Source organism: Dunckerocampus dactyliophorus, chromosome 18, assembly GCF_027744805.1.
Source record: "Dunckerocampus dactyliophorus isolate RoL2022-P2 chromosome 18, RoL_Ddac_1.1, whole genome shotgun sequence".
Lineage (NCBI taxonomy): Eukaryota > Metazoa > Chordata > Actinopteri > Syngnathiformes > Syngnathidae > Dunckerocampus > Dunckerocampus dactyliophorus.
In genome coordinates, this window is record NC_072836.1 from 22094216 (window position 1) to 22117500 (window position 23285).

The 23285-nt window shown below is 41.5% G+C and overlaps 1 protein-coding gene across 1 annotated transcript; it reads left to right on the forward strand.

Moving 5' to 3' along the window:
* The first annotated feature begins 436 nt into the window (after positions 1-436).
* rapgefl1 (Rap guanine nucleotide exchange factor (GEF)-like 1) lies at positions 437-11887 on the forward strand. Its single transcript, XM_054759360.1, has 16 exons — positions 437-791; positions 931-1160; positions 5463-5541; positions 5661-5844; positions 5954-6051; positions 6130-6242; positions 6322-6489; positions 6639-6736; positions 6936-7058; positions 7147-7325; positions 9314-9404; positions 9711-9761; positions 9846-9933; positions 10027-10091; positions 10168-10222; positions 10307-11887. The coding sequence occupies exons 1-16, from the start codon at positions 604-606 to the stop codon at positions 10429-10431; spliced, it is 1935 nt and encodes a 644-aa protein (XP_054615335.1). The 5' UTR covers positions 437-603; the 3' UTR covers positions 10432-11887.
* The last annotated feature ends 11398 nt before the right edge of the window (positions 11888-23285 follow it).

A 23285-nucleotide genomic window follows, 5' to 3' on the forward strand; every position in this document is an offset into this window, starting at 1 on the left:
TCCACAGGTGACGACCTTTTTAAGTGGTTTCGTCGTTTAGTGCCTGTTTTCTAAGGAAGGTGCCTATTTTGAAGTTTTGGGTAAAACTTAGGAGGCGTCATGACGATTGTTTTCAAAAATAAAAACAGAAAACAAGGTGAGCGGTAGCCTCTCCTACTCCCGCTAGTGGCCATGGTGATGATGCGGTATTACAATAGGGTCTCTATCATTCCAGCCAATTGTACAACTAGCAGCTCACCACAAAAGGAATATCAAAACGTCGAGCAATAACAATGTCACTTCCTGTTTTGTATCTGTGAGCGCCAGTCCCGCCTTACGTAACATTCAACGCGTGAAGTGCGGCGCTTGAAATCACTGACGTTTTTTCCGGCGCGCACGGCTTGCGAGTCGGGCACGCGCAACTGCAGCAGATCAGGTGGGGGCGGGGCTGGAGTTGTACGCTCATTTGGCAGAGGGGAGGGGGTGCGGGGGGAGGCTGCGGCATCCGACTGACTACAAGCGTCGACGAGGTGCACGCGCCAGGCGTCTCGTCGACGGTTCCGCAGATCTGACGAGTCGGTGTGATGTAGACCAGCTGCCCCCTTCCGATCCGCACCCCCCACCATGCCGGCGGGGATGAAACCGCTGGAGAAGTTCCTTAAGAAGCAGACCAGTGCGCTGAGCCGCGCCGGTGGATTGGACAAGGCCAGCGGGGGGAGCGCGGCATCGCGGCGAAGGGCCAGTCTGTCACGGGTGGTTCCGTTCTTCAGGGAGCCGTCTCCAGAGGGGGGGCAAGCCCGGGAGGTGTTCAGGTAGGAGGGCGGAGGGCCGCGGGTGCGCTGCCGTCGTTACGCAACACACAGAGTACGATGACGTCACAAGCAGCCTGTAGCCTCGTTAATGATTTTCACGTCAACGTCTCGTCTGACCTTTGCCCTTTGACTTCTGCAGTCCCGACAGTGAAGACCCTCCCCCCTGGCCCTCCGCTGCCGCTCCGGTCAACGGCTCGGCTTGCGGAGACGTCCGCAGTCCGTCTCTGTCCAGCGACGAGCAGAGTTCCGAGGCCAGCCTGGTCGCCGACGTCATCGGGGGCGGGGTCACGCTTCACGCAGACACGCCCGAAAATCTCACCCTAGCCCTGCTGGACAGCGTGACCGGAAGACGCTACGGACACTGCACGGGTAAGTCATGTGACCGAGCAGTTAGCACCAATGCTAACGCTAGTTAGCGTTCGTGTTAATGGAGAATTTCTACTGTTACTAAACAAATCACATTGATTATGGAATCACAGGAGTGCCAAAATTAAAAGGGAATACGTGCGGAAATACAAAGAGAATCAATAATACAAAAATATACAAATGTGGAACTACAAAGAGAATCAATAATTAAAAAAAATATATACAAATGTAGTCATATTTTTTACTATATTGTTTTTGTTTTTTCTGTATTGTCTTTGTTTTTTTTTCCAATTTGCCGTTGTTTTTCCTGTTTTGTATTTGTCTTTTCCACTTGCGTTTTGTCATTGCATTTTTTCATTGCATTTGATAATACCATGCAAATGCGGACAGCAAAGGCTGTGGGCGGGTGATTCAAACGTAAACGGGGGAAATTTAAATAAGATCAAATAAAGCATTTACCTCTGAAAGATTGAGCCACACAACTTCATCCATATCTGCATTCATCAACGCAGATATAGCCTTTAAAGACTTTTTTTATTCAAAACTTTCCATGACATTTTCCACCAACCGAGCAATTGCTCATAATTCTTCTTGAACACCTCTTCTCAATTCGTCCACATCTACTATATTTAAATTTCCCCGTTTACTTTTGATAAACATGTATTTGCGTCTACTTTCTGTCCGTGACATTATTTCCGGGCTCTCGAGTTTCCTTAACTACATAGCCACTGCAAGCAGAAATGTGTAATCACGTATGGAGTAGTCATCATCCTGGCAGAATGACCCGCCCACATTCTTCTGCATTTGCATGATATTACCAAATGCAATGACAAAATACAATGACAAAACGCAGGTGGAAAAGACAAATACAAAACAGGAAAAACAATGGCAAATTGGAAAAAACAAAGACGATACAGAAAAAACAAAGACAAAATAGTAAAAAAATATGACTACATTTGTATATTTTTTTATTATTGATTCTCTTTGTATTTCCACACGTATTGCCTTTTAATTTTGGCACTCCTGTGATTCCATAATTGATGACTAAACATACTAAATACGCTATTCCATTTTTTAAAAGAATGAATCAAATTAGAGCGACCAAACGTCCTGTTTTCCCAGAAGATATCCTGTTCTAGCAGTGTGTGTGTGTGTGTGTGTGTGTGTGTGTGTGTGTGTGTGTGTATATATATATATATATATATATATATATATATGTTGATATATATATATATATTTTTATTTTTTCAAGAAAGTCATGAAAATATTCATTGTTTTTCATTGGGCCATTAAACTGCTCATATAGCTAATATTATTTCATAATTTTAGTTATTTGTCCAGTAAGACTTGAAAAGGGTTAGGGTTAGGGTTAGGGTTAGGGTTAGGGTATTATTATTTTTTTGTAATATAAAGAGACATTATTTCTATTATTTCATTCCAAAGATTTTGCAGCTACTTTGCAGCATTTAACCTTATCAAAGAGATATGGTTTTAGCCATAATAAAACATCTTGAGTAGCTTCTGTGTGGTTATGGATAGTACTTTGTAATTCAGCAATTTTGTATCCATACAGAGGAGGCATACTTTAAATGTACTGAAATGATAGGCATCTTTGAGTATCATTTTAATATCTCATTGCCGGCCCAAGTGTCCTGGTTTTTGCTAATCAAAATATGGTCACCCTAATGAAGTACAAAGGCAGACGAGTTGAGGCGTGTGCGTGAGTGTGGTGTTACATAATCCCTGCTGTCCTCTTTCAGACTGCTTATTACTCTTCTAGTGTGTTCCTGCGTGTTTGTACAGGACTGTGTGTGTGTGTGTGTGTGTGTCAACAGGCACCAACAAAAACACACAACTGCAGCAGTTTGCTCCTGATACACAACTCTTTTCCTGCTCACTGAAATTCATACACTCTGTGCAATATTACTCACAGTAGTAGCAATATAACTAATGATAGTATTATTATACTATTACTACAACTAATATTACTATTACTAAAAATATTATTACTTACTGGTCACGAGGTGTCAGTGATTTCTTATTTCATGTTTAGAGGGCTATTATAATGCCCTCTAGACATGAACCCTATAGTCACTTTTACACTCCTATTACCAAATGTAGTAGACATCCATCCATCCATTTTCTATACCGCTTCTCCTCATTAGGGTCGCGGGGGCATGCTGGAGCCTATCCCAGCTGACTTCGGGCAACAGGCGGGGTACACCCTGGACTGGTCGCCAGCCAATCGCAGGGCACATATAGACAAACAATCATTCACACTCACATTCATACCTATGGGCAATTTAGAGTCACCAATTAACCTCACCTGCACGTTTTTGGAATGTGGGAGGAAGCCGGAGTACCCGGAGAAAACCCACACACACACACACGGGGAGAACATGCAAATTCCACACAGAAATGCCCAAGGGAGAATCGAACCCAGGTCTTCCCGATCTCCAGGCTGTTACTGTGTTGTAAAGGCATAATATGTGCACACGTTAGCACTGGGAGAGTTCCTTGTCGTTGCAGTGGCTATTGTCTCATCAATTGACTATTGTAGAATACTACATATCATCACATCTTTGAATGCCTTATAATTGTATTTTAAGTTCAACTTTTTTTTTATGAGCAGATTTTAGGCCTGGTGGTGCCATCAAATAGATGAAAAGTGGCCCTTAAATGTAATACATAAATATCCACATTAGAAAAAGACAATTTGTATTTCATTCAATATTTATATTGTTGATGTTGATGTTCAGAGTCTCTGGTTGTTTGGAGGGAGTTCCAAAACCTGACTGTGCTGTAGGAAGAAAGATGACGTCAGGTGTTGGACTTGGGAATATTGACTACATAGGGGTGACTACTCGCAGAAGATACGCCCAGAAATGTTTTCACGCCCCCCCATTTGAAATACAATTGAGAAACTGATAATACAGTGTATGTATTTATTTAACTGTACTGTACAGACTGAAGTTGAAACTGCAACCAGAAAAACTCAACAAAATTGCATGCTGAGTACCATAAATTGGCACATGTTGGCAGGTCTGCAGTAACACTGAGAGTACGCCCTGCCTCTCACATCTCCCTGACAGTTCACCACGCTGCCCCCCCACTATTTGAGAAGCACTGATTTAGGGCAAAAATACATACATTTGCCTTAAAGATCTCATGAAACCAAAAACAATAAAAAAAAAGAAAGTACTCACTTAATAATATGTTTTTGTCATACCGCTTTCATCCACCAGTAAACAAGTATAAAATATGAATGGAATGAGGTTAGGGTAAGGGGTCAAACACCCCCTTGGCTGTGACGTCACATCAGGAACACTTTCCAGCAACCAGAGTCAAACAAATACAGCAATGAGCGCACAACAAAGCAAAGAAAGAGAAATATTCACAACAATAGCATTCACTGATATTGCGTTGCAATGAGTACAATATAACACAGAAAATGGGCCACACCAAGCATTTTGTTGGACTAGTAGTGATTGACACTACCACAGCTCTATGGACACAGCAAACAGGACTAGTAAAAAAAAATGGATTAACTCACTGAAACTGACAGATGGACTGCAACATAGGCTGGAAGACAAGTGACACCGATTACTGTTTAGCTAGCAATTTGTTATGAAAACCAATGTTATTCTTAATATTATTGTTATTAAGTTGTAGAATATAAATAGAGAAGCGCAAAGTTGTGAGGGTTAACGGTACTACTATTAAGTAATACTAACAATATTACCACTAATGTTATTTTTATCATTTTATTTGAGATGTGTGCATTGCTCATCAACATATACAGAATGTTATATAACCATGTCACATGTGAGAGAGAGAGCGAGGTTGTTGCTCCAAACATTGACCTTTTGACCTCACTTGACCCTAGCTGAAAGAAGGAAACATCACAGTCATGTGACTGGCATAGCTCCACCCCTTCTTGGTAGGCTCCACATTTGACTTCCTTGTCCAAATGCACACGCTTCTTCTCCCATGTTGTCTTTGGTACACGTGTACACACTCATGCACACTGTTAATCTATCTCACTTCCCACTGCATCCTCTTGCTGTCTCCATGGCAACCTTCTGCAGCAAGGCAGGCCCACTGCACGCCCACTGCAGTTAGGATCTATGTCTCTCGCTCTCACACACACACACACACACACACACACACACACACACACACACACCTACCTACACAGCCGCACGCACGCACACACACACACAGTGACACACTTAAGTAGAAAAATGTGTTTGGAAATGTGTGTGTGTATGTTTTTTCTAAACTGTGTGTGTGTCCGTCTTTTAGAGACGTTGTTGGATGACTTCATGTTGACCCATCCCATCTTCCTGACGGCAGACACCTTCCAGCAAGTTCTACTGCAGCAGTATCCTCCGCGTGCACGCCCACACATGCATGCGCACAAACACGTGGCCTGTGATGTTTTTGCTCCGAGCCTGGCAGACCAAACTGAGGGCAAACTTCTTCTTTGACCGCCACTCTCAGATTTTGTGTGCATGGGAAGGGGCCAAGTGGTGAAAATGAGGACGGAGGAGGGGGGGGGCTGGACGGAGAGGCGGAGGCCGTGCTGGATGCCGTGCACAGGAAGCGAGCAGTACTGAGCGTAGCCTTTCGATACCTCGACATGTACCGAGAACTCCTGCAGGAGGAGGGTGACAAGTTTCCCAGGGTGATACACACACACACTACACAACTACACACAGGTGTCTATACACACATCATTACTCTGTGTGTGTGTGTGTGTGTGCGTGCGTGCGTGCGTGCGTGCGTGTGTGGAGGAGTTGTACGTGTGTGCACTTCAGGAGCTGAGTCGTCATCCTGAGCTGGTGGATGATGTGGTCAAACTGCAACGCTGGACCGAAATTTTACACTGCCCGTACGTGTATGCGCGCACACGCAAACACACACACACACACACACCTTTATCTGAACTTGCACGTGTGTGTGTTGTCAGTTGTGATGAGGAGAAGGAGAGCAGAAGGAAGCAGGTGCGACCTCTCTTCAGACACTTTCGACGAATTGATGCCTGTCTGCAGCCCAGGGAGGCGTTCAGGGGCTCCGACGAAAGTGCGGCATTTCTATGTCCAGACCTGTTTCACGGAGCACAGTCGTATGCTAAGCTAACGCTCTGCATTTACGTTACCAGTTTTCTGCAGGGTCTACACTCCTGATCACTCCTACGTCACCATCCGCAGTCGCCTGTCCTGCCGTGTGGGAGACATCCTGGCTCTGGTCCGAGAAAAGCTGCAGTACAGCGATGAGCAGCCGCTTCTTCCTGGAAACCTCATCCTGGTGGCGGTCACATCAGCCGGAGGTCAGCTGACACAAGCTGCCATTTCACCATTGGCTTGTTTGACTGTGACGTCTTCTAATTGTTCTAGTTCTATGTCACTTTTCCTAAATATCATCTGATGTTGGCGGACATCGCTATGCTTACCAGCGTTCTTGCGTGTGCATGTGCAGAAAAGGCGGTGTTTCGGCCCAGTGACGAGGCCGTCTTCACCACATTGGGTGTCAACACTCACCTGTTCACCTGCGAACCCTCTGAGCTGGAGTCACTGGTGAGTCGTGAGTCCTGCTTAGCCACTGCAAATTTCCTGCTTCTTTCAGTTTAGCCCTTTATTGGCACCTCTTAGCATGAAGCTCAGCATTTATCTAAAAACAAGGAGACCCCTGCAGGCTAGGGGTCTTCATTACATCTAGGTTGTTGTCAGAAAGTGGCAGGCTTTGTGTGTATGATGTCACTTCCTGTTCCATCAGCTTCCTCTTCCTGAGGAGATCCACTGGACGCCTGGAGACAGCAAACTTCATGACATGTCAGCAGAGGAAGTGGCCAACCAGCTGGTGGCATTTGACTGGGAGCTCTTCAGTTGCGTGCACGAGGTCAGAGCAACAAGTCACATGTGCACATGCATGGTCCACACACCACTTGACTAGCACAATGAACAATACTTGTTGGCACTCGCTGTAGGTGGAGTTTGTGTGTTACGTGTTTCATGGAGAGCAGTCCCGCTGGCGCCCCCTCAACCTAGAGCTGGTACTGCAGCGCTGCAGTGAGGTCCAACACTGGGTTGCCACCGAGATCCTTCAGTGTCACTCCTTGCCCAAACGAGTTCAACTGCTCCGCAAATTCATCAAGATTGCAGCGCTGTGAGTCCCACAAACCTAATGTCATCATCTGCTGGAAGATCATCGCACTTTGGTGCAGCATATGCTCTACCGCAGTTAGTTTTCCGGTGAGGGCCACGTAGTGAAAAATGAAAGGATGCAACTTTGCCACTTGGATATTTAGTAAAGCAACACATGTAGAGATGCTAACCAGATTTCATCTCAGCTTTGTCATATAGCTATTTTTGCTTTTTTAAAAATTTTACAAATGTTTTTTTTCTTACATAACCTTCGTAAAAATATTTTAACAAATATTTCAACTTTCATCATAAATCATTTTCGTAAATGTTCTTCTCATAATAGGCGACTTTATTCCCATGATATTTTGTCTTTATTCTCATATTAGAACTTTTTCCCCAACCTAATTTTCCAAAAAGTACAGCTCTGATACGTTGTTAGTTTCTCATATTGCGACTTAAAAAACATCTTTTTTCTTTAATATTTCAACCCTGTTGTACGAAAATGACATTATTTTTCCTCATAATATTACAAGTTTATTATCTTAAAATTAACTTTTTATTGTTAGAAAATGACTTTTTTATAGTTTGACTTTATTCTCATAAAATGACATGTCATTTTATTTATTTATTTTTTAAATTTCCCAATATTTCAAATTTATTCTTAAAAACTTGTTGCTAATTTTCTTTTTGTTATACAGTGTTCCGTCGCTACATCGCTGCTCGCCTTTTGCTGTTTTGCGTTTTCTTAAAGTGCAATTTTGCATTTTTTTAACAACGTATGGACATGCATTGTCTTGTGTGTCCTTGTGGTGTCTTAGAGCAATCTATCGGTGCTCTGTTGCATGTTGTCTGTTATTGTATATACTACTGCTACCAGTAGAGGGTGTTGATGTGAGAGTTGAAGACATGTGCCGCTGGAGTAAAGATGTGATCCCTCCACCTGTCAGCCGGCTAAATATAGAGCCACAACAGTCCTGATTGGCTAAGGGAGGACCCACCCATTGTGTTATGCGTTCTGATTGGCTGTAGACCATTGTCAATCTATCTCCTTTGTGCAGCACTGCTGCGTTAACTGTTTGCTAGCGTTGTAAATGAATCTTCGGTTCATGGAAGACTACGAGGAGTAAAATAGGACAACAGGAGCAATATGTTTTAACAAGGATACAAAAAACGCTACAGCCGAACGGCACCGGGACAAGGCACATCAGAGAAGTGAATACGATGAGTCACTTAATCATTTTTTGTGTCCAAGAGATTGAGCATTAAAATTCAATGAAATTTGAATTTTGAGAGTATTTAAACAAAAGAGAAATGTGAAAAAATGTTAATACCTGTCTGAGAAAAGTGTATGAAAGTGCATGGTGAGGGGTTCTAAAGCCTTAAAACAATCATAATCATTGCAAACAAACAAACTACTTGGCGGATTTCACTTATTACGGGCTATTTTGGGAACCTATTCCCCGCGATAAACGAGGAACACTGTATTACAATTATTTTCCCCATAATATTTTGTCTTTATTCCCATAATATTGTAACTTTTTCCCCATCCTAAATTTCCCCAAATTACAGCTTCATTTTATTACGTTTGTTTCTTTGTCTTTTTTTTTAATATTTCAACTCTATGCTTGTAAAATGACATATTTCCTTGTAATATTCTTGTAAAATTTTGAATTTCTTGTTTGAATAAGACTTTTTTCTCTTAATATTTTGAATTATTCTCATAAAAGTACATATTTGTTTTCCATTGCTGCTGTTAGTTTTAAATTGTCCAACAATTTCAGCTGACTTGTAAAAAAATGTTTTCTTCTAAATTTTCTTCATATAATTATGACTTTATTTTTGACTCTATTCTTGTAAAATGACGGCTGATTTTTGTATTTTTGCTGTTGTTTTATTTTTCTTGTTGCCTTGCCTCATAAATGTGCATGTGAGCCTCGTTGTCTGTGTGACAACAGTCGTGTTGTCAGAATCAATGTGATGTGATCAAGCCATCATCAACGTGTGTTTCAGCTGTAAACAACAGCAGGACCTTCTGTCCTTTCTCGCTGTGCTGCTTGGCCTCGACAACCCCGCCCTCAGCAGACTGCGGCTCACCTGGGAGGTAATGTTGCATCACACCGTGCAAGATCACACAACACTCTTAGGTCGTGTTCACACTGCCAACACTTATCCAAATGTGATCACGATGCCAGCGTGTCCACGCCATTACCATAGCAGCCTACACAGCAAGGTCAGAGCCAAGCAAAAACAAAGACCTGCTGATCACATGACATAATGTATGTCACATGACACCAATGAGAACAAGTTGATTTATTTATTCAATAAACATTTATTTTATTGTACAATTTAACAAACCTGATGTTGTTTTGTGTGTGTACGTGTGTACGTATGTGCGTGCGCACATCAGGGTCTTCCAGGAAAGTTCCGGAAACAGTTTCAACAGTTTGAAAGCATTGCTGTGAGGTTATTTTACTTCCTTCAAACAAAAGTTTTCTGTTTTGTTTCCCCGTCTGATGTTTTCTTTTATTTTGAAAAACCTCAGGATCCTTCCAGAAACCACAAGTCCTACAGAGACCTGATCACCAGTCTGAGACCTCCACTGATCCCCTTTACTCCTCTGCTGCTTAAAGGTATACACACACACACACACACACACACACACACACACGTGCGCACTCAGGTGTCGAGTACCAACATTTGTTTGTTTCTTTGTTTCCCATCAGATTTGACTTTTCTTCATGAGAGTTGTAAATCTTTTCATGGCCAGCTGGTCAATTTTGACAAGATGGTAAAAAGAAAAAAAACGTTTGCTTTGCAGTTGGTGGCACATTATGCCACTGACCTTTGTCCTTTCTTTTATTCAGCACAAAGTGGCCGACATGGTGCGAAACATACGAAGATACCGCAGCGGACAGCTGGGTAACACACACACACACACACACACACACACACAAACACACACTGTAATCCTAATGAATCTAACAACGCTGACACTCCTGGTAGCTGTGGATACGGAGACGTCGCCATCCCACCTGCAGACCAAAGCGTACGTGCGACAGCTGCAGGTGATCGACAACCAGAACCTTCTTTTCGACCTGTCCTGCAAACTGGAGCCCAGAGACACGTAGAGATGCCAGGACGTGTCCCACCTGCTCTTCCTCCCTCTTTGTCAATCAACACGTGAAAAGCTTCTTCACTCGCAGCCAATCAGGTGAAGCTCGGCAGCCATCTTGTCTCCTTCTTGCTGACAGACGACATGTAGGCAGTTTGACCTCCACCCAGCTGATGAGGTGAGCCTTGTCATGGATGATTTCTTATCGTTTCAAAGGTCACGTCAGTAGGTTGACCTCTGACCTCAGGGACGCGTCTTTCCTGTTCATGAATGAGCAAACAGCCGAGAAGGCCTCTACCAAGGAACCAAACGTTTAGTCATTTCGGTCTTGGAAAGTGAACTGTGAGACTCTGTGGGCGGAGCCTCGGAAATAACAGGAGGCAACGCTCGTCTGGCGTCAACAAAGCACTTTGACGACGCTCAGGGCTCCGAGGTTTTGTTTACATGTTGTTGTGTGACGATTATTAAGACTAGTATTCCTACTATTGCTATTGTTATCGTTGTTGTTGTCTTTGGATCATTTCAGCCAACAAAGACAAAGGAATATTTTTGACAAACAACATAAAATTGTCTAATTGCAACACTAAATGATGTCAGCTAGCTGGGACCTGACAGCGCTAGTGCTGCAACCAGTCCTGGATTAAATTGATTCATTTGATTCGAAAAAGCTTGGATTTCTATTCTGTTGCTTCAATGATTTGTTTTATGAGTGTAACTAATTAAAAAAAAAAAAGATCAAATCCGGACAGTGCGGAACTTAAAAAAACATGGAAATTGTTTCTCCAGTAGAGCTCACATGAGAGCAGTGGCGTGGGTTCCGTGGTCTGTGTGGCGATGGAGAGAGATGGCTCAAAGGAAACGACAGAAGCTGTCAAGAGCTTGGGATCATTTCAAACTCAAAAAGACAGACGTGTTGCAATGTCAAACGGAGATAGTATTCCACAACAGTACTATATCCATACTGCAGCACATTACCAGAAAGCACCCGAGCAAACAACCCGAAACAAGGTAAAAGTCTGCTTTGACAGCTAACGCCATTTTATATGCTTGACTCCCATAACTCAAACACAACACATGGGAGCTTGTGAGAACATGTTAGTGCAGGGGTGTCCAAACTTTTTCCAGCGAGGGCCGCATATTGAAAAATGAAAGGATGCAACTTTGCCACTTTGATATTTTGTAAGACAACACATGTACAGTAGATATGCTCAGAAGTTCGATAAATTCCAAGAAAAAACTGCATCTCACCTTAGTTGAAAAAATTATTAGTATCAACTTCAGTTTTGTCTTTTTTTCCCCATTTCTGCTGTTTGTTTTTTTTTACTACAAGGGTTAGAGTTATACTATATGTATATATATTATATGTATATATACATATATACAGTATATGTATGTATGTATATATATATATATGTATGTGTGTGTATATATGTATGTATATATATGTGTATGTATATATATATATATATATATATATATATATATATATATATGTGTGTATATATATATATATATACATATATATATGTGTGTATATATATATATATACATATATACATATATATACATTTATGTATATATGTATGTATATACAGTATGTATATACAGTATGTGTATGTAAGTGGGTGATGTATTAGTCACAAAATGATGCCACATAATTTGATAGAAATGAAAATGATCACCCTATAGAGGGGGGAAATCAAAGACACCCCAAAAATGAACGTGAAAAAATGATGCAGCAGACTGGTCCATTTTGCTAAAATGTCATTGGCAACTCAAAATGATTCTCAATAGTTTGTGTGGCCCCCACGTGCTTGTACGCATGCCTGACAACGTTGGGGCATAGGGTTAGGGTTGAGACTACGGATGGTGTCCTGGGGCATCTCCTCCCAGATCTGGACCAGGGCATCACTGCGGTACCTGGACGCATGGAGGAGATTCCAGGAGACAGGTAGTTACTCATAGGTAGTATCTGCTCCTTTGTGCAAGGAGGAACAGGATGAGCACTGCCAGAGCCCTACAAAATGACCTCCAGCAGGCCACTGGTGTGAATGTTTCTGACCAAACAATCAGAAACAGGCTCCATGAGGGTGGCCTGAGGGCTCGACATCCTGTAGTGGGCCCTGTGCTCACTGCCCAGCACCGCAGAGCTCGACTGGCATTTGCCATAGACCACCAGAATTGGCAACTACACCACTGGTGCCCTGTGCTCATCACTGATGAGAGCAAATTCAACCTGAGCACATGCGACAGACGTGAAAGGTCTGGAGATGCTGTGGAGAACGTTATGCTGCCTGCAACATCATTCAGCATGACCGGTTTGGTGGTGGGTCAGTGATGGTCTGGGGAGGCATATCCCTGGAAGGACGCACAGACCTCTACAGGTTAGATAACGGCACCGTGACTGCTATTAGGTATCGGGATGAAATCCTTGGACCCATTGTCAGAACCTACGCTGGTGCAGTGGGACCTGGGTTCCTCCTGGTCCAAGACAATGCTCGACCTCATGTGGCTAGTGTATGCAGGCAGTTCCTGGAGGATGAAGGAATTGATACCATTGACTGGCCCCCACGTTCACCTGATCTAAACCCAATAGAACACCTCTGGGACATTATGTTTAGGTCCATCCGACGCCGCCAAGTTGCTCCTCAGACTGCCCAGGAGCTCATTGATGCCCTGGTCCAGATCTGGGAGGAGATCCCCCAGGACACCATCCGTAGTCTCATTAGGAGCATGCCCCGACGTTGTCAGGCATGCGTACCAGAACGTGGGGGCCACACAAACTACTGAGAATCATTTTGAGTTGCTACAATGACATTTTGGCAAAATGGACCAGTCTGCTACATCATTTTTTCACTTTCATTTTTGGGGTTTCTTTGATTTTCTCCCCTCTATGGGGTGATCATTTTCATTTCTATCAAATTATGTGGCATCATTTTGTGACTAATACATCACCCAATTATTATCAGGAAAGATATTCAAGATAATTTTTCCTCCAATTTAGATCTGTGTTTTTGAAGTGTTCCTCTAATTTTTTTGAGCAGTATATATATATATATCCATCCATCCATCCATTTTCTATACCGCTTCATCCTCATTAGGGTCACGGGGGCATGCTGGAGCCTATCCCAGCTGACTTCGGGCGACAGGCGGGGTACACCCTGGACTGGTCGCCAGCCAATCGCAGGGCACATATAGACAAATAACCTATATATATATATATATATATATATATATATATATATATATATATATATATATATGTATATATACTGGACGTATCTATGTATGTGTGTGTGTGTGTGTGTGTGTGTGTGTGTATATATATATGTGTGTGTGTGTGTGTGTGTATTACATCATAAATGATACTATATATATATATACAGTATATAGTATCATTTATGATGTAATATGTATTACATGAGTTAAGTCTTTTTCTTTATTATTTCAACTCTGTTACTAAAATGACATTATTTTTCCTCATAATACGAATGTTATGGGTTTTTTTTCTTCTTAGAATGACTTTTTTCCCAGTTTTACTTTATTCTTGTAAAATTACAGTCTCCTTTCATTTCTGCTGTTTTTTCTACTACTTTTTTTTTTACTACTTTTTCTAATTATTTCAACTTTCTTGTAAATTTTCTTCTCATAATTATGACTATAGACCCATATTATTTTGACTATTTTTGTAACGTTATAACTTTTTTGTAACCCAATTTCCCCCAAAATTACAACTTTATTTGTTGCATTGTTTCTCATATTATGACATTTTTAAAATAAAAGAAAAAAGTCTCTTTTCTTTAGTATCTCAACCTTATTCTACTAAAATGACATTATTTTTCCTCATTATATTACATCGGTATTCTTGTAAAAGTACAGCTTTGTAATTACATTACAACGCTTTGAACACCCCTGTGTTAGCGTATCTATAGCGTGTATGTTAATGGTCATGAGTTTTCGAAATATTAAACATCGCTTCTCAAATGAATACCTTTTTTAAATGTGTATGTCATTAATTGATTTGGACTTAAAAGAAAAAAGAATAAAGGTTATGGCAAGCAGAAGGATCTCTATTTAAATGTTTTTCTGTAAAATACACATTGAGGGCATATAGTGTGTTTTATCTGATCACTCCTTTAATCAAAGGAATTAATCAGTACATTACTTGATTACTAAAATATTTGATAGCTCTAAACTGGGCTGTTGGCTTCCTCTGCTATTGAGTAAGAGCGCCTCCTGTATGCTCAGTGTTAACCACTTAGCGTTGTCATATTGAAACTAGATTCAGGGTCAGGGTTAGGGTTTCGGTTTCCTTTTGTTTTCAGTCCCAAATTGAGTTTGAAGCTGGACTTTGACGTGTTAGCATCATGGGTCGTCTCAGGAAACTTGCTGGGTGTTGGCGCCTCCCGCTGGACAATTCACAAACATTCAAAGTAGATATGAATAGCTGGTCTTCGCTCTAAAACTCAGGCGTGTCAGTTTCGGGGGCGCAAAGTCGTCTACTGAGTGGCTGACCTTGAAACATGTACATAGTGCGAGTGTATAAAATAGTTCAAAATGAAAGGAGAATCTATTTTAAAGATGTTTACGTTTCATGTAGAGATTAGATTTTTTTTCATGTGTGTTGTTTACATTGTGCCAAAACGTGAGCCATGTTTGGAGCAGACGCCTAAAGATCTACGTCAGCATGACGATGGTATTTATCAATGGGACGAGGAGCAAGCTACATCAGCTGGCAATGCTGTAGCAAGGTAGCATGCTAGCAAAAGGTGTCCATGCTTTTCTTTGATTCATTTGATGTGCGACTTTGATACGATCAGTTGTGATTTAAGTTGTGAACTTGTAGTAACTTTGTTCTCAGAAATGTAACCATGAATTTATACGCTTTTGAAAGTATCATGACAACCACCAATATTTTTCAAACTTTATTCTTTGTAATGTTTCTGCACTTTAAGATGACATTCCTATTTTGAAAAATGCATCATGATGTTTCCTGCAGCTGCTAAAATAAACCTTATGATGGCAACATTGTGTGCTTCCATTGTGTCACCACACCTGGCTTCACATGATGTGCTAGACTCCAAATTAAAGTTAGGTAGGGTTAGGTACCCAAAACCACCATAATTTGTAAACCCCCCAGTATTAGGAACTTCAAAATGAGTAAGGGAGTGTACCCCCTTACTCACTGGCCATTTCGGTGGGTTGGGGCAAACCTTCCCAGCCCCCACTTGTCATGTTTGCTGTTTGTAACATGTTCATTTGGTTTACTTTTGCAATACGTGACCACAGGCCAGGCATTATTGCTGGCTGCCATGTCTTCTCAGCTCTGTCCGCTCCTTTCTTTTGAATCACCACTTGTATTTTTTGTGAAGCTCTGTATGTAGTTTGTAATATCTTTGTTTGTAAGTGAATATCTCTATATAGTCAAACTTGTCTATAGCGGCCACTAGAGGGAGACTGCAAAAGTGGTCGCTATAGACAGGTGGCCTCTATAAACAGGTTGGCGTCCAGTTTGAATGTTGACCAGTAGAGGAAAAAAAAGTGTGGGGGGGAATAATGTTGACCAGTAGAGGGCACTGTGGGACTGCGGATAAAAGTTGTACAACACTACTAGGCTTGTTATTATCCACGACCCACAGAACAAAGCTGTGCTAGTAATGTCTTACACTTGTTTTTAATATTTTACTTTTTATACGGCAGAGTGTCATTACAGCTTTAGTTCATCGGGAAGTGACGGTGGGCGTCCCGAGCAGGAGAGCTAGGCTCAGTGCTAGCTGTGACTTTCGAGAGAGTTGGGAAGTGTGTTTATGTTGGCGTGGATGTAAAGTCCTGCAGTGTTCTCCGCTGTTAATAAAGCCATTAAAGTGCATCGGCGACGTGAGTCTCTCCTTCCCCACAGCAAGCGGCATTACAGTATTGACACACATTGTGCACATTGTCTCACATCAGGAAATAAACGGTGTCACTTGTTACAGGCATTGCCTGGACAGCTATGTAGTGGGGCTTGTCTAACCTTTGCCTTGTGGGCAAGCAGGAAGGAGAGACGATGCTGAGAGATGTGTGTGTGTTCTGAGCTGCTGTCTGGTGGCCGCGTTCAATAAATAAAGTTGGCAGAAGCAACAGGAGAAGTTTCCTTCTTTGCTTCGGAATAACACTGACAAGTTAACAGACTAGTAGCGAACGGAAAAGAAGACGGCTTTTTTTTGTCGAATACAGAAGATGGGGTCTTTGATGGATTTGTGGATGAGGATTGATCAAAAATAACGTGAGTACATTCTAAAATACTTCAATTAAGTACAACCGAACTCAGGTTTGCTCCCGCTGCCGCATGCATGCTAGCGTATGTTTTTTTTTATTGTAGCGTCGCTGGGAGCACGTCCTGTTCCCAGCCTACTTTGCGGTAATGTTTTGGTGCAAATGCTCTTAAAGTTACATGTTTGACCAGGAAATTGCAAGCTCAAAAGAAGACTGCTTTTTATGTGGAACAACTGACAGTTTGTGTGGATCTTGTGAATGATTGTGACTGAGCTAGGACTCAGTAATTAAAGTCTACACACGACGGCTTCATTGATTGAAAAACAAACTTTTTTTGTGCATGAAGCTTCTACTTGAGTCGGTAATTTGGCCGCTATATGCGGTCAGATATTGACCAAGGGAGACAAAATGGGTGGCCGCTGGCCGCGTTGGACAGGTGACTGCTATACACAGAGTCTATACCATGTAAATTTGCTGAATGGGGATTTGTCAGTGGCCGCTATAGGCAGGTGGCCGTTCTATAAAGGTGGCCGCTAACACAGGTTTGATTGTACATCAATTAAGTCTCGTAAATAGCCTACATGAACTTCCAGTCAAAAATCTCCATGAACTCTTCACATGAATTACAAGACTTTACATTAACTGAATATTTGTAAATAGCTTACAGTACTTGTAAACCTTAAGTATGTATTTATAACTTAGGTATTTGTAACTAGTTTACATGAATTAAGTTCTTGTAAATAGTGTAAGCGATTTCAAAACTTGTAAATATGTAAATATCTTTACATAAACTTACAACTGTAAATACTTTATCACAGACTAGCCTTTTTTGTTATATTTTTTATTTTTTGTAGAACGTTGTTGGTTTTTTAAATAGTAGTTTTTGATTGTTTTACCATATAACATAAAAAAATGTCATGTAACCTCGGGTTACTTTAATGTGCCCGCAGATAACCCTTTCATACGGAGCCCCGGAGGGGACATGGAGAAAAAAAATATGATGGGTAAAAAATTAAAAAAAAAGACCGAACTTTTGCCTTATCTTGCAAAACTTTTGCGAGATAACGCAAAACTTTTGCGTTCCCTCGCAAAACTTTTGCGAGATAACGCAATACTGTTTTGCGTTCCCTCGCAAAACTTTTGCAAGATAACGCAAAACTTTTGCGTTCCCTCGCAAAAGTTTTGCGAGGGAACGCAAAAGTTCGGTCTTTTTAAAAAATTTTTTACCCATCATAATTTTTTTCTCCATGTCCCCTCCGGGGCTCCGTACTTTCATACATACCTTACACAAGAGTTTAATTAAATACAATGCATTGTAGTCTTACCGGTAATACTATTCTTGTTACACTTACCTAACCCTTATTACTTGTGTTTTACAAGTAAACATTTTTGGCTTTACACACAGTACTAGTCTTATACAATGAGGTGTTTAATTGCGTCATCTAATCGTAAAACAGTGCTGCATCTTGTAATTGTCGCTGAAATAGATTATTTACTACTGTCAGTAAATGCATCGATTTTGTCACTTCCTCCTCACTGGTCAGTCAAGGACAATGTCAAAGTTGATTGGCTGTGATTGATTGTGGGGCAGGAGTCAGAGGTTAGAAGTAGTGCTTCCTCGAACCTTCGCGCTCTTCTGCCAGCGGCGGTCCAGGGGCCTCCCAGCTGTACCTTGCTAAGCTAACTAGACGAAGCTACTTTAGCTTTATTGGACATTTCCTTGGACTTTGGAAACGAAATGCAGGACTTTTCTTGCGGAGAAGTAGAGCCGGACCACGTTCACTAAGGACTGCTTCCAGAGCGGGAGCTACTTCGTTGTTGTTCTTTCTAAGGACTGTTAATTCCCCAACGCCAAGTAAGTGAGGCGCTCCACTAGGTTGTGCGGGACGCCACCATTTCGAGACGTCTATTAGTAATGTGCATACCACTGATTTTGTCTCTTATCCGATACTGAGTAAAATTCCGGCTGGTATGGGCGGTACCGATCCGATACTGATACTTTGTGAACATTCATCTAATGTGTCTGGTAAATTTTAAAAACTATTATATTTTATCTCATAGCATAAAGCAGCAACTTCCGGGCCGCGGCCTGGTACCGCGCCGTGGGTCATTTGGTACCGGGCCGCACAGAAAGAAATAATTTCCATAATTTCATTTTTCTTTGATGTTTTATTTTGAAAAGTGCCCGGATTCTCTCTGCGCACATCTGCTGATGTCACCATGAGAGGTGAGTCCTGTGTGCTCCCCAAGCCCAGCCACCCTCTCTGCTCATCAGGAGTTTGGGTTTCAAAGCGGGCGTAGAACTCCTTCAGCTCGTCTGGAAGTGTGGTTTGGCTGGATGTGGCTATGCTACTCCTCTGTCGATACTCTGATGTGCTGAAGCCCCGCCCACATGCGCAGAGGGTCTGAGGTGGAATAGTAGCCCTCCAGCTTCTGTCTGTACTGTCTTTTGGCCTCTCTTATGGTTCTCCTCAGGTCATATCTGGCGTTTTTGTAGTCCTCAACTGTGCCCATGACAAATGCAGATGAACGAGCATGTAGCTTAGCCCTTACATCACAGACCATCCAGGGTTTTTGATGAGGGTATTTTCTGTAATACTTGGTGGTGGTAACAGTCTCTATGCATGTGCTAATATAGCCAGTAACAGCAGAAGCATATTCATCCAAATCAACAGTACAATCTTCCCTCCCCACTGCAGTTCTAAACACATCCCAGTTTGTGCAGCCAAAGCAGTCCTGTAGTACCAGATCAGTTTCTTCATTCCACACTTTAACTGTTGTACTTACATGGTTTTTGAGGGGGCCCAATTTCAAAAGGGTGACTGCGTAATTAAACAGGATAACCTCTGTCTTCCCCTTATTGAGCACTGAAGTCTGACACGGTACCAGTGGCTTAGTGTGAGTACGCTCTATACCTGTTACTATCTGCTGTAGCCACTGTTGTAAACTGTGCACCTTTTTAAATATCATCTCCTTTTTTTTCCCTCTGTGTAGGAAATGGAGCAGACTTAGAGTGCTGTAGATGAGGCCCGCAAAATGTATTTACAAGTTGCTATAGTGACAATCATGAAGGCCACCAAGGCGCTCGGACACAACGGCCACATACAGGAAGTGGGTGGTTTGTTTTAATAGCTTGTGTATGTGAACCACATACACAAGCATTGATGCCTGGATTTGTATCACATACATAGTGTCCCTCTGCTGCCGCCTGTCTGCCATTTTGTTGCAGTGCACTGCTGTTCTGCAGAGGCGGAGCCCCCGGTGCACACCTGCAACTACTTACTCACCTTGTAAGACTCATTCGTTGCCAGATTGTGCCTTAAGCGTCACATGAGCAATCACACACACTGGTGTAGATGGACTTCACATGTGACAAGCCGTCTTCAATTGACTACACATTTTACAGCCTATTTTTTATTTGCACGATAGTAAGGAACGCAGTGAATGTCAACACAAGACGCGAGTGCCTCGACATGAGCAAGTGCAGACAGGCGATTCCGGTGCATGTTTATCAAAACAACGTGCAGTGAAACATTTTTGTATTTGAAATTGTTTTCACACTACAATAATAGTGGTCAATATGTGGGTAAGTAATAAGCTATATACTGTATGTATCTATATAGCATTTGCAGTTTATACATTCATACAATATGTTAACATTGTTTTCAAGTTAAAAAAAAAAAATTGTGTGGCAGCTTTTCTTTTGTAGTGGTGGGCCGCCACTATCAGTTACATGTAGCGGAAACCCTGATCCCATAACAAAAATTGTTCAGTGTGCTCTGTATCATTCAATTTGTGAGCCTAACTCAATGAATTATTGCGGTTAGTAGGTGTCGCAAAATAACCACCCCACTTTAACTGAAAGGCAGCATTATGGTAAATTTTGTATTTACAGTATACAGACGTCGCTCATGACACCGCGGTTCAATTGTTGCGACCTCACTATTATAGTTTTTAAAAATATTAATCATACTGTTTCGTGGCTGACTGACCTATTACTAAAAAAATGCACGACTTTGATATGTAGTGTTGTACACTGGTCACCAGGTGTCAGTAGTGTTACTGTAATGTTAGGTGAGGCACACAAGCGTCACACCTGATGAACAACACACAAAGTGTTGAGTGTAACGGAGACTATGTGGTGTTACTTCATGTTGGAAGGGCTCTAATGTTAGAAAATGTATTTAGAAGGTGGTAAACGGGTATTGTATGTTGTAACTAGAAAAATATTCCTTTTATAAATAAGAAACCATGCTTGGCAGAAATTCACTTATCACGTCGGGTCTGGATCCAATGAACTGCCATAAACAAGAGGTTACTATATACAGACCCTTTCCAAAAAAATAGAATGTCATGGAAAAGTTGTTTAATTTCCATAATTCCATTCAAAAAGTTAAACTTTCATAGATTATAGATTCAGGGTATTTATTTGTTTATTTTTACATAATTTGAGTTTCTAGCTCATTAAACCCACGAAAACAGGAATTCAAAAAATTAGAATACTGTGAAGAAATCAGCCCAAATTTTGCAGGGCATGAATGTTTTAAACTGAGTGTCACACACTAATCATCTACTAAACTCAAATCACCTGCACAGGCTTCCCCAGGTGTCATTAAATTGCTTCAGTTTGGTTCAACTGTCTCAGTTCGGTTCAATATGGGGAAGACTGCAGACATGAAAAACAAAAGTTCATAGCTAAGGAGGCTTGGTTGTTCACAGAGTGCTGTGTCCAAGCATATCAATGGAAAGTCTAGAGGAAGGGCAAAATGTGGCAGGAGAATATGCACCAGCAAAAGAGATGACCGTGGGCTTCAACGGATTATCAAACAGGGAAGATTCAAGAATCTGGCAGAGATCCAGAAAGAGTGGAATGAGGCGGGAGTCACAGCTTCAAAAACCACCACATTCAGACGCATCCGGGAGATGGGCTACAACTGTCGGGTTCCTCGGGTCAAGCCACTTCTGAACCTGAGCCAACGTAGGAAGCGTCTCCACTGGGCCAAGGAGAAGGAGGACTGGACTGTTGGCCAGTGGTCCAAGGTCCTCTTTTCCGATGAAAGTAAAGTGTGCCTTTCATTTGGGAATCAAGGTCCAAGGGTTTGGAGGAAGACGGGTGAGGAACAGAACCCAAGCTGCCTGAGGTCCAGTGTGAAATATCCACAGTCCGTCATGATTTGGGGTGCAATGTCCGGTGCAGGTGTTGGTAAACTGTGCTTTCTTAAATCCAAGGTCTACCAGAATGTTTTAGAGGACTTCATGATTCCTTCTGCTGAGGATCTGTATGGAGATGCAGATTTCATCTTCTAGCAGGACCTGGCCCCTGCCCATACCGCCAGAAGCACCAAAACCTGGTTTGATGCCCATGCCATCACAGTGCTTGACTGGCCAGCCAACTCACCGGACCTAAACCCCATTGAGAATCTATGGGGTATTCTCAAGAGGAAAATGAGGGGCACCAGACCCAACAACAAAGAAGAGCTGACAGCAAGCATCAAGGAAATCTGGGCTTCCATAACTCCCAGGCAATGCCACAGGCTGATTGCTTCAATGCCACGTGGCATCGAGGCAGTGATTAAGGCAAAGGGATTCCCAACCAAGTATTGAAGATTGACATATCGTTTTGAAAGTACCATATTTTGATTGATTTGATGTGATCCTAATTTCTTTCTTTTTTTCCTGCAAAAACTGAGAAGTAAATGGTGATTTCTTCACAGTATTCTAATTTTTTGAATTCCTGTTTTCGTGGGTTTTATGAGCTGGAAGCCCAAATTACGTAAAAATAAAAAAAACACTTGAAATCGTTTAAATTGTGGGCCCTGAATCTATAATCTATGAAAGTTTAACTTTTTAAATGGAATTATGACAACTTTTCCATGACATTCAAATTTTTTGGAAAGGGTCTGTATATATTGCTTGGGATGCAATAATTAAGAAAATTTAAAAAATCATGATTCAGGTGGCTTTGATACTTTAGTGTCACGGTCTGACAGTTTTTTTTTGATGGTCTGATAGTTTTTTTTTATATGAAACAAACTCATGCCTTTCTTAATATGTAACTTATTGACGGTTGCTTGACTGTCGTGGCAGTTAACTTAAAAAGTTCAATTAGAGAAAGGTTTTCATGTGATTCAGTTTTTGTAAGATATTTCATGTAGCAAACTAGTCTGTGTGTCCAGTACTGTATCATCCCATGAAATGTGGTGCCCAAGCAAAGCGCTATACATGTTGCTGACTCACTGTCTGTGCAATTTTTATTGATTGATTGCTAAATAACCCACCATTGTGAGTGGCAGCAATGTGATAAAGAAGGTGAGGGAACATGATGGAATTCCATCTGGCCAGGATGTATGGGAAATCCGCATGAACAATAACTTCTATGCAGTCCTCATTTATAATTATTTCACATTGGTTTTCTGCGTGTAAAACTATTTATTCTCTTTATAAAAATGTAATTAAAAATATATATTTTCAGGTGTTTAGAATAAATTAATTAGAATTACTGTATTTCCGATTGGAAATATTGCATTTGTTTTCATGTTTGTTTTTGTCTGACTTTTTAAGAATAATTATATTAATCTAGATACTGCTGTATTTACAGTGCATATGTGTGTGTCT

Coding starts and splice junctions, on each gene's coding strand:
- rapgefl1 (XM_054759360.1), top strand. CDS start 604: ATGCCGGCGGGGATGAAACCGCTGGAGAAGTTCCTTAAGAAGCAGACC. Junction 6,737..6,935: donor CCTCTGAGCTGGAGTCACTG/GTGAGTCGTGAG, acceptor CTGTTCCATCAG/CTTCCTCTTCCTGAGGAGAT. Junction 9,405..9,710: donor GACTGCGGCTCACCTGGGAG/GTAATGTTGCAT, acceptor TGCGCACATCAG/GGTCTTCCAGGAAAGTTCCG.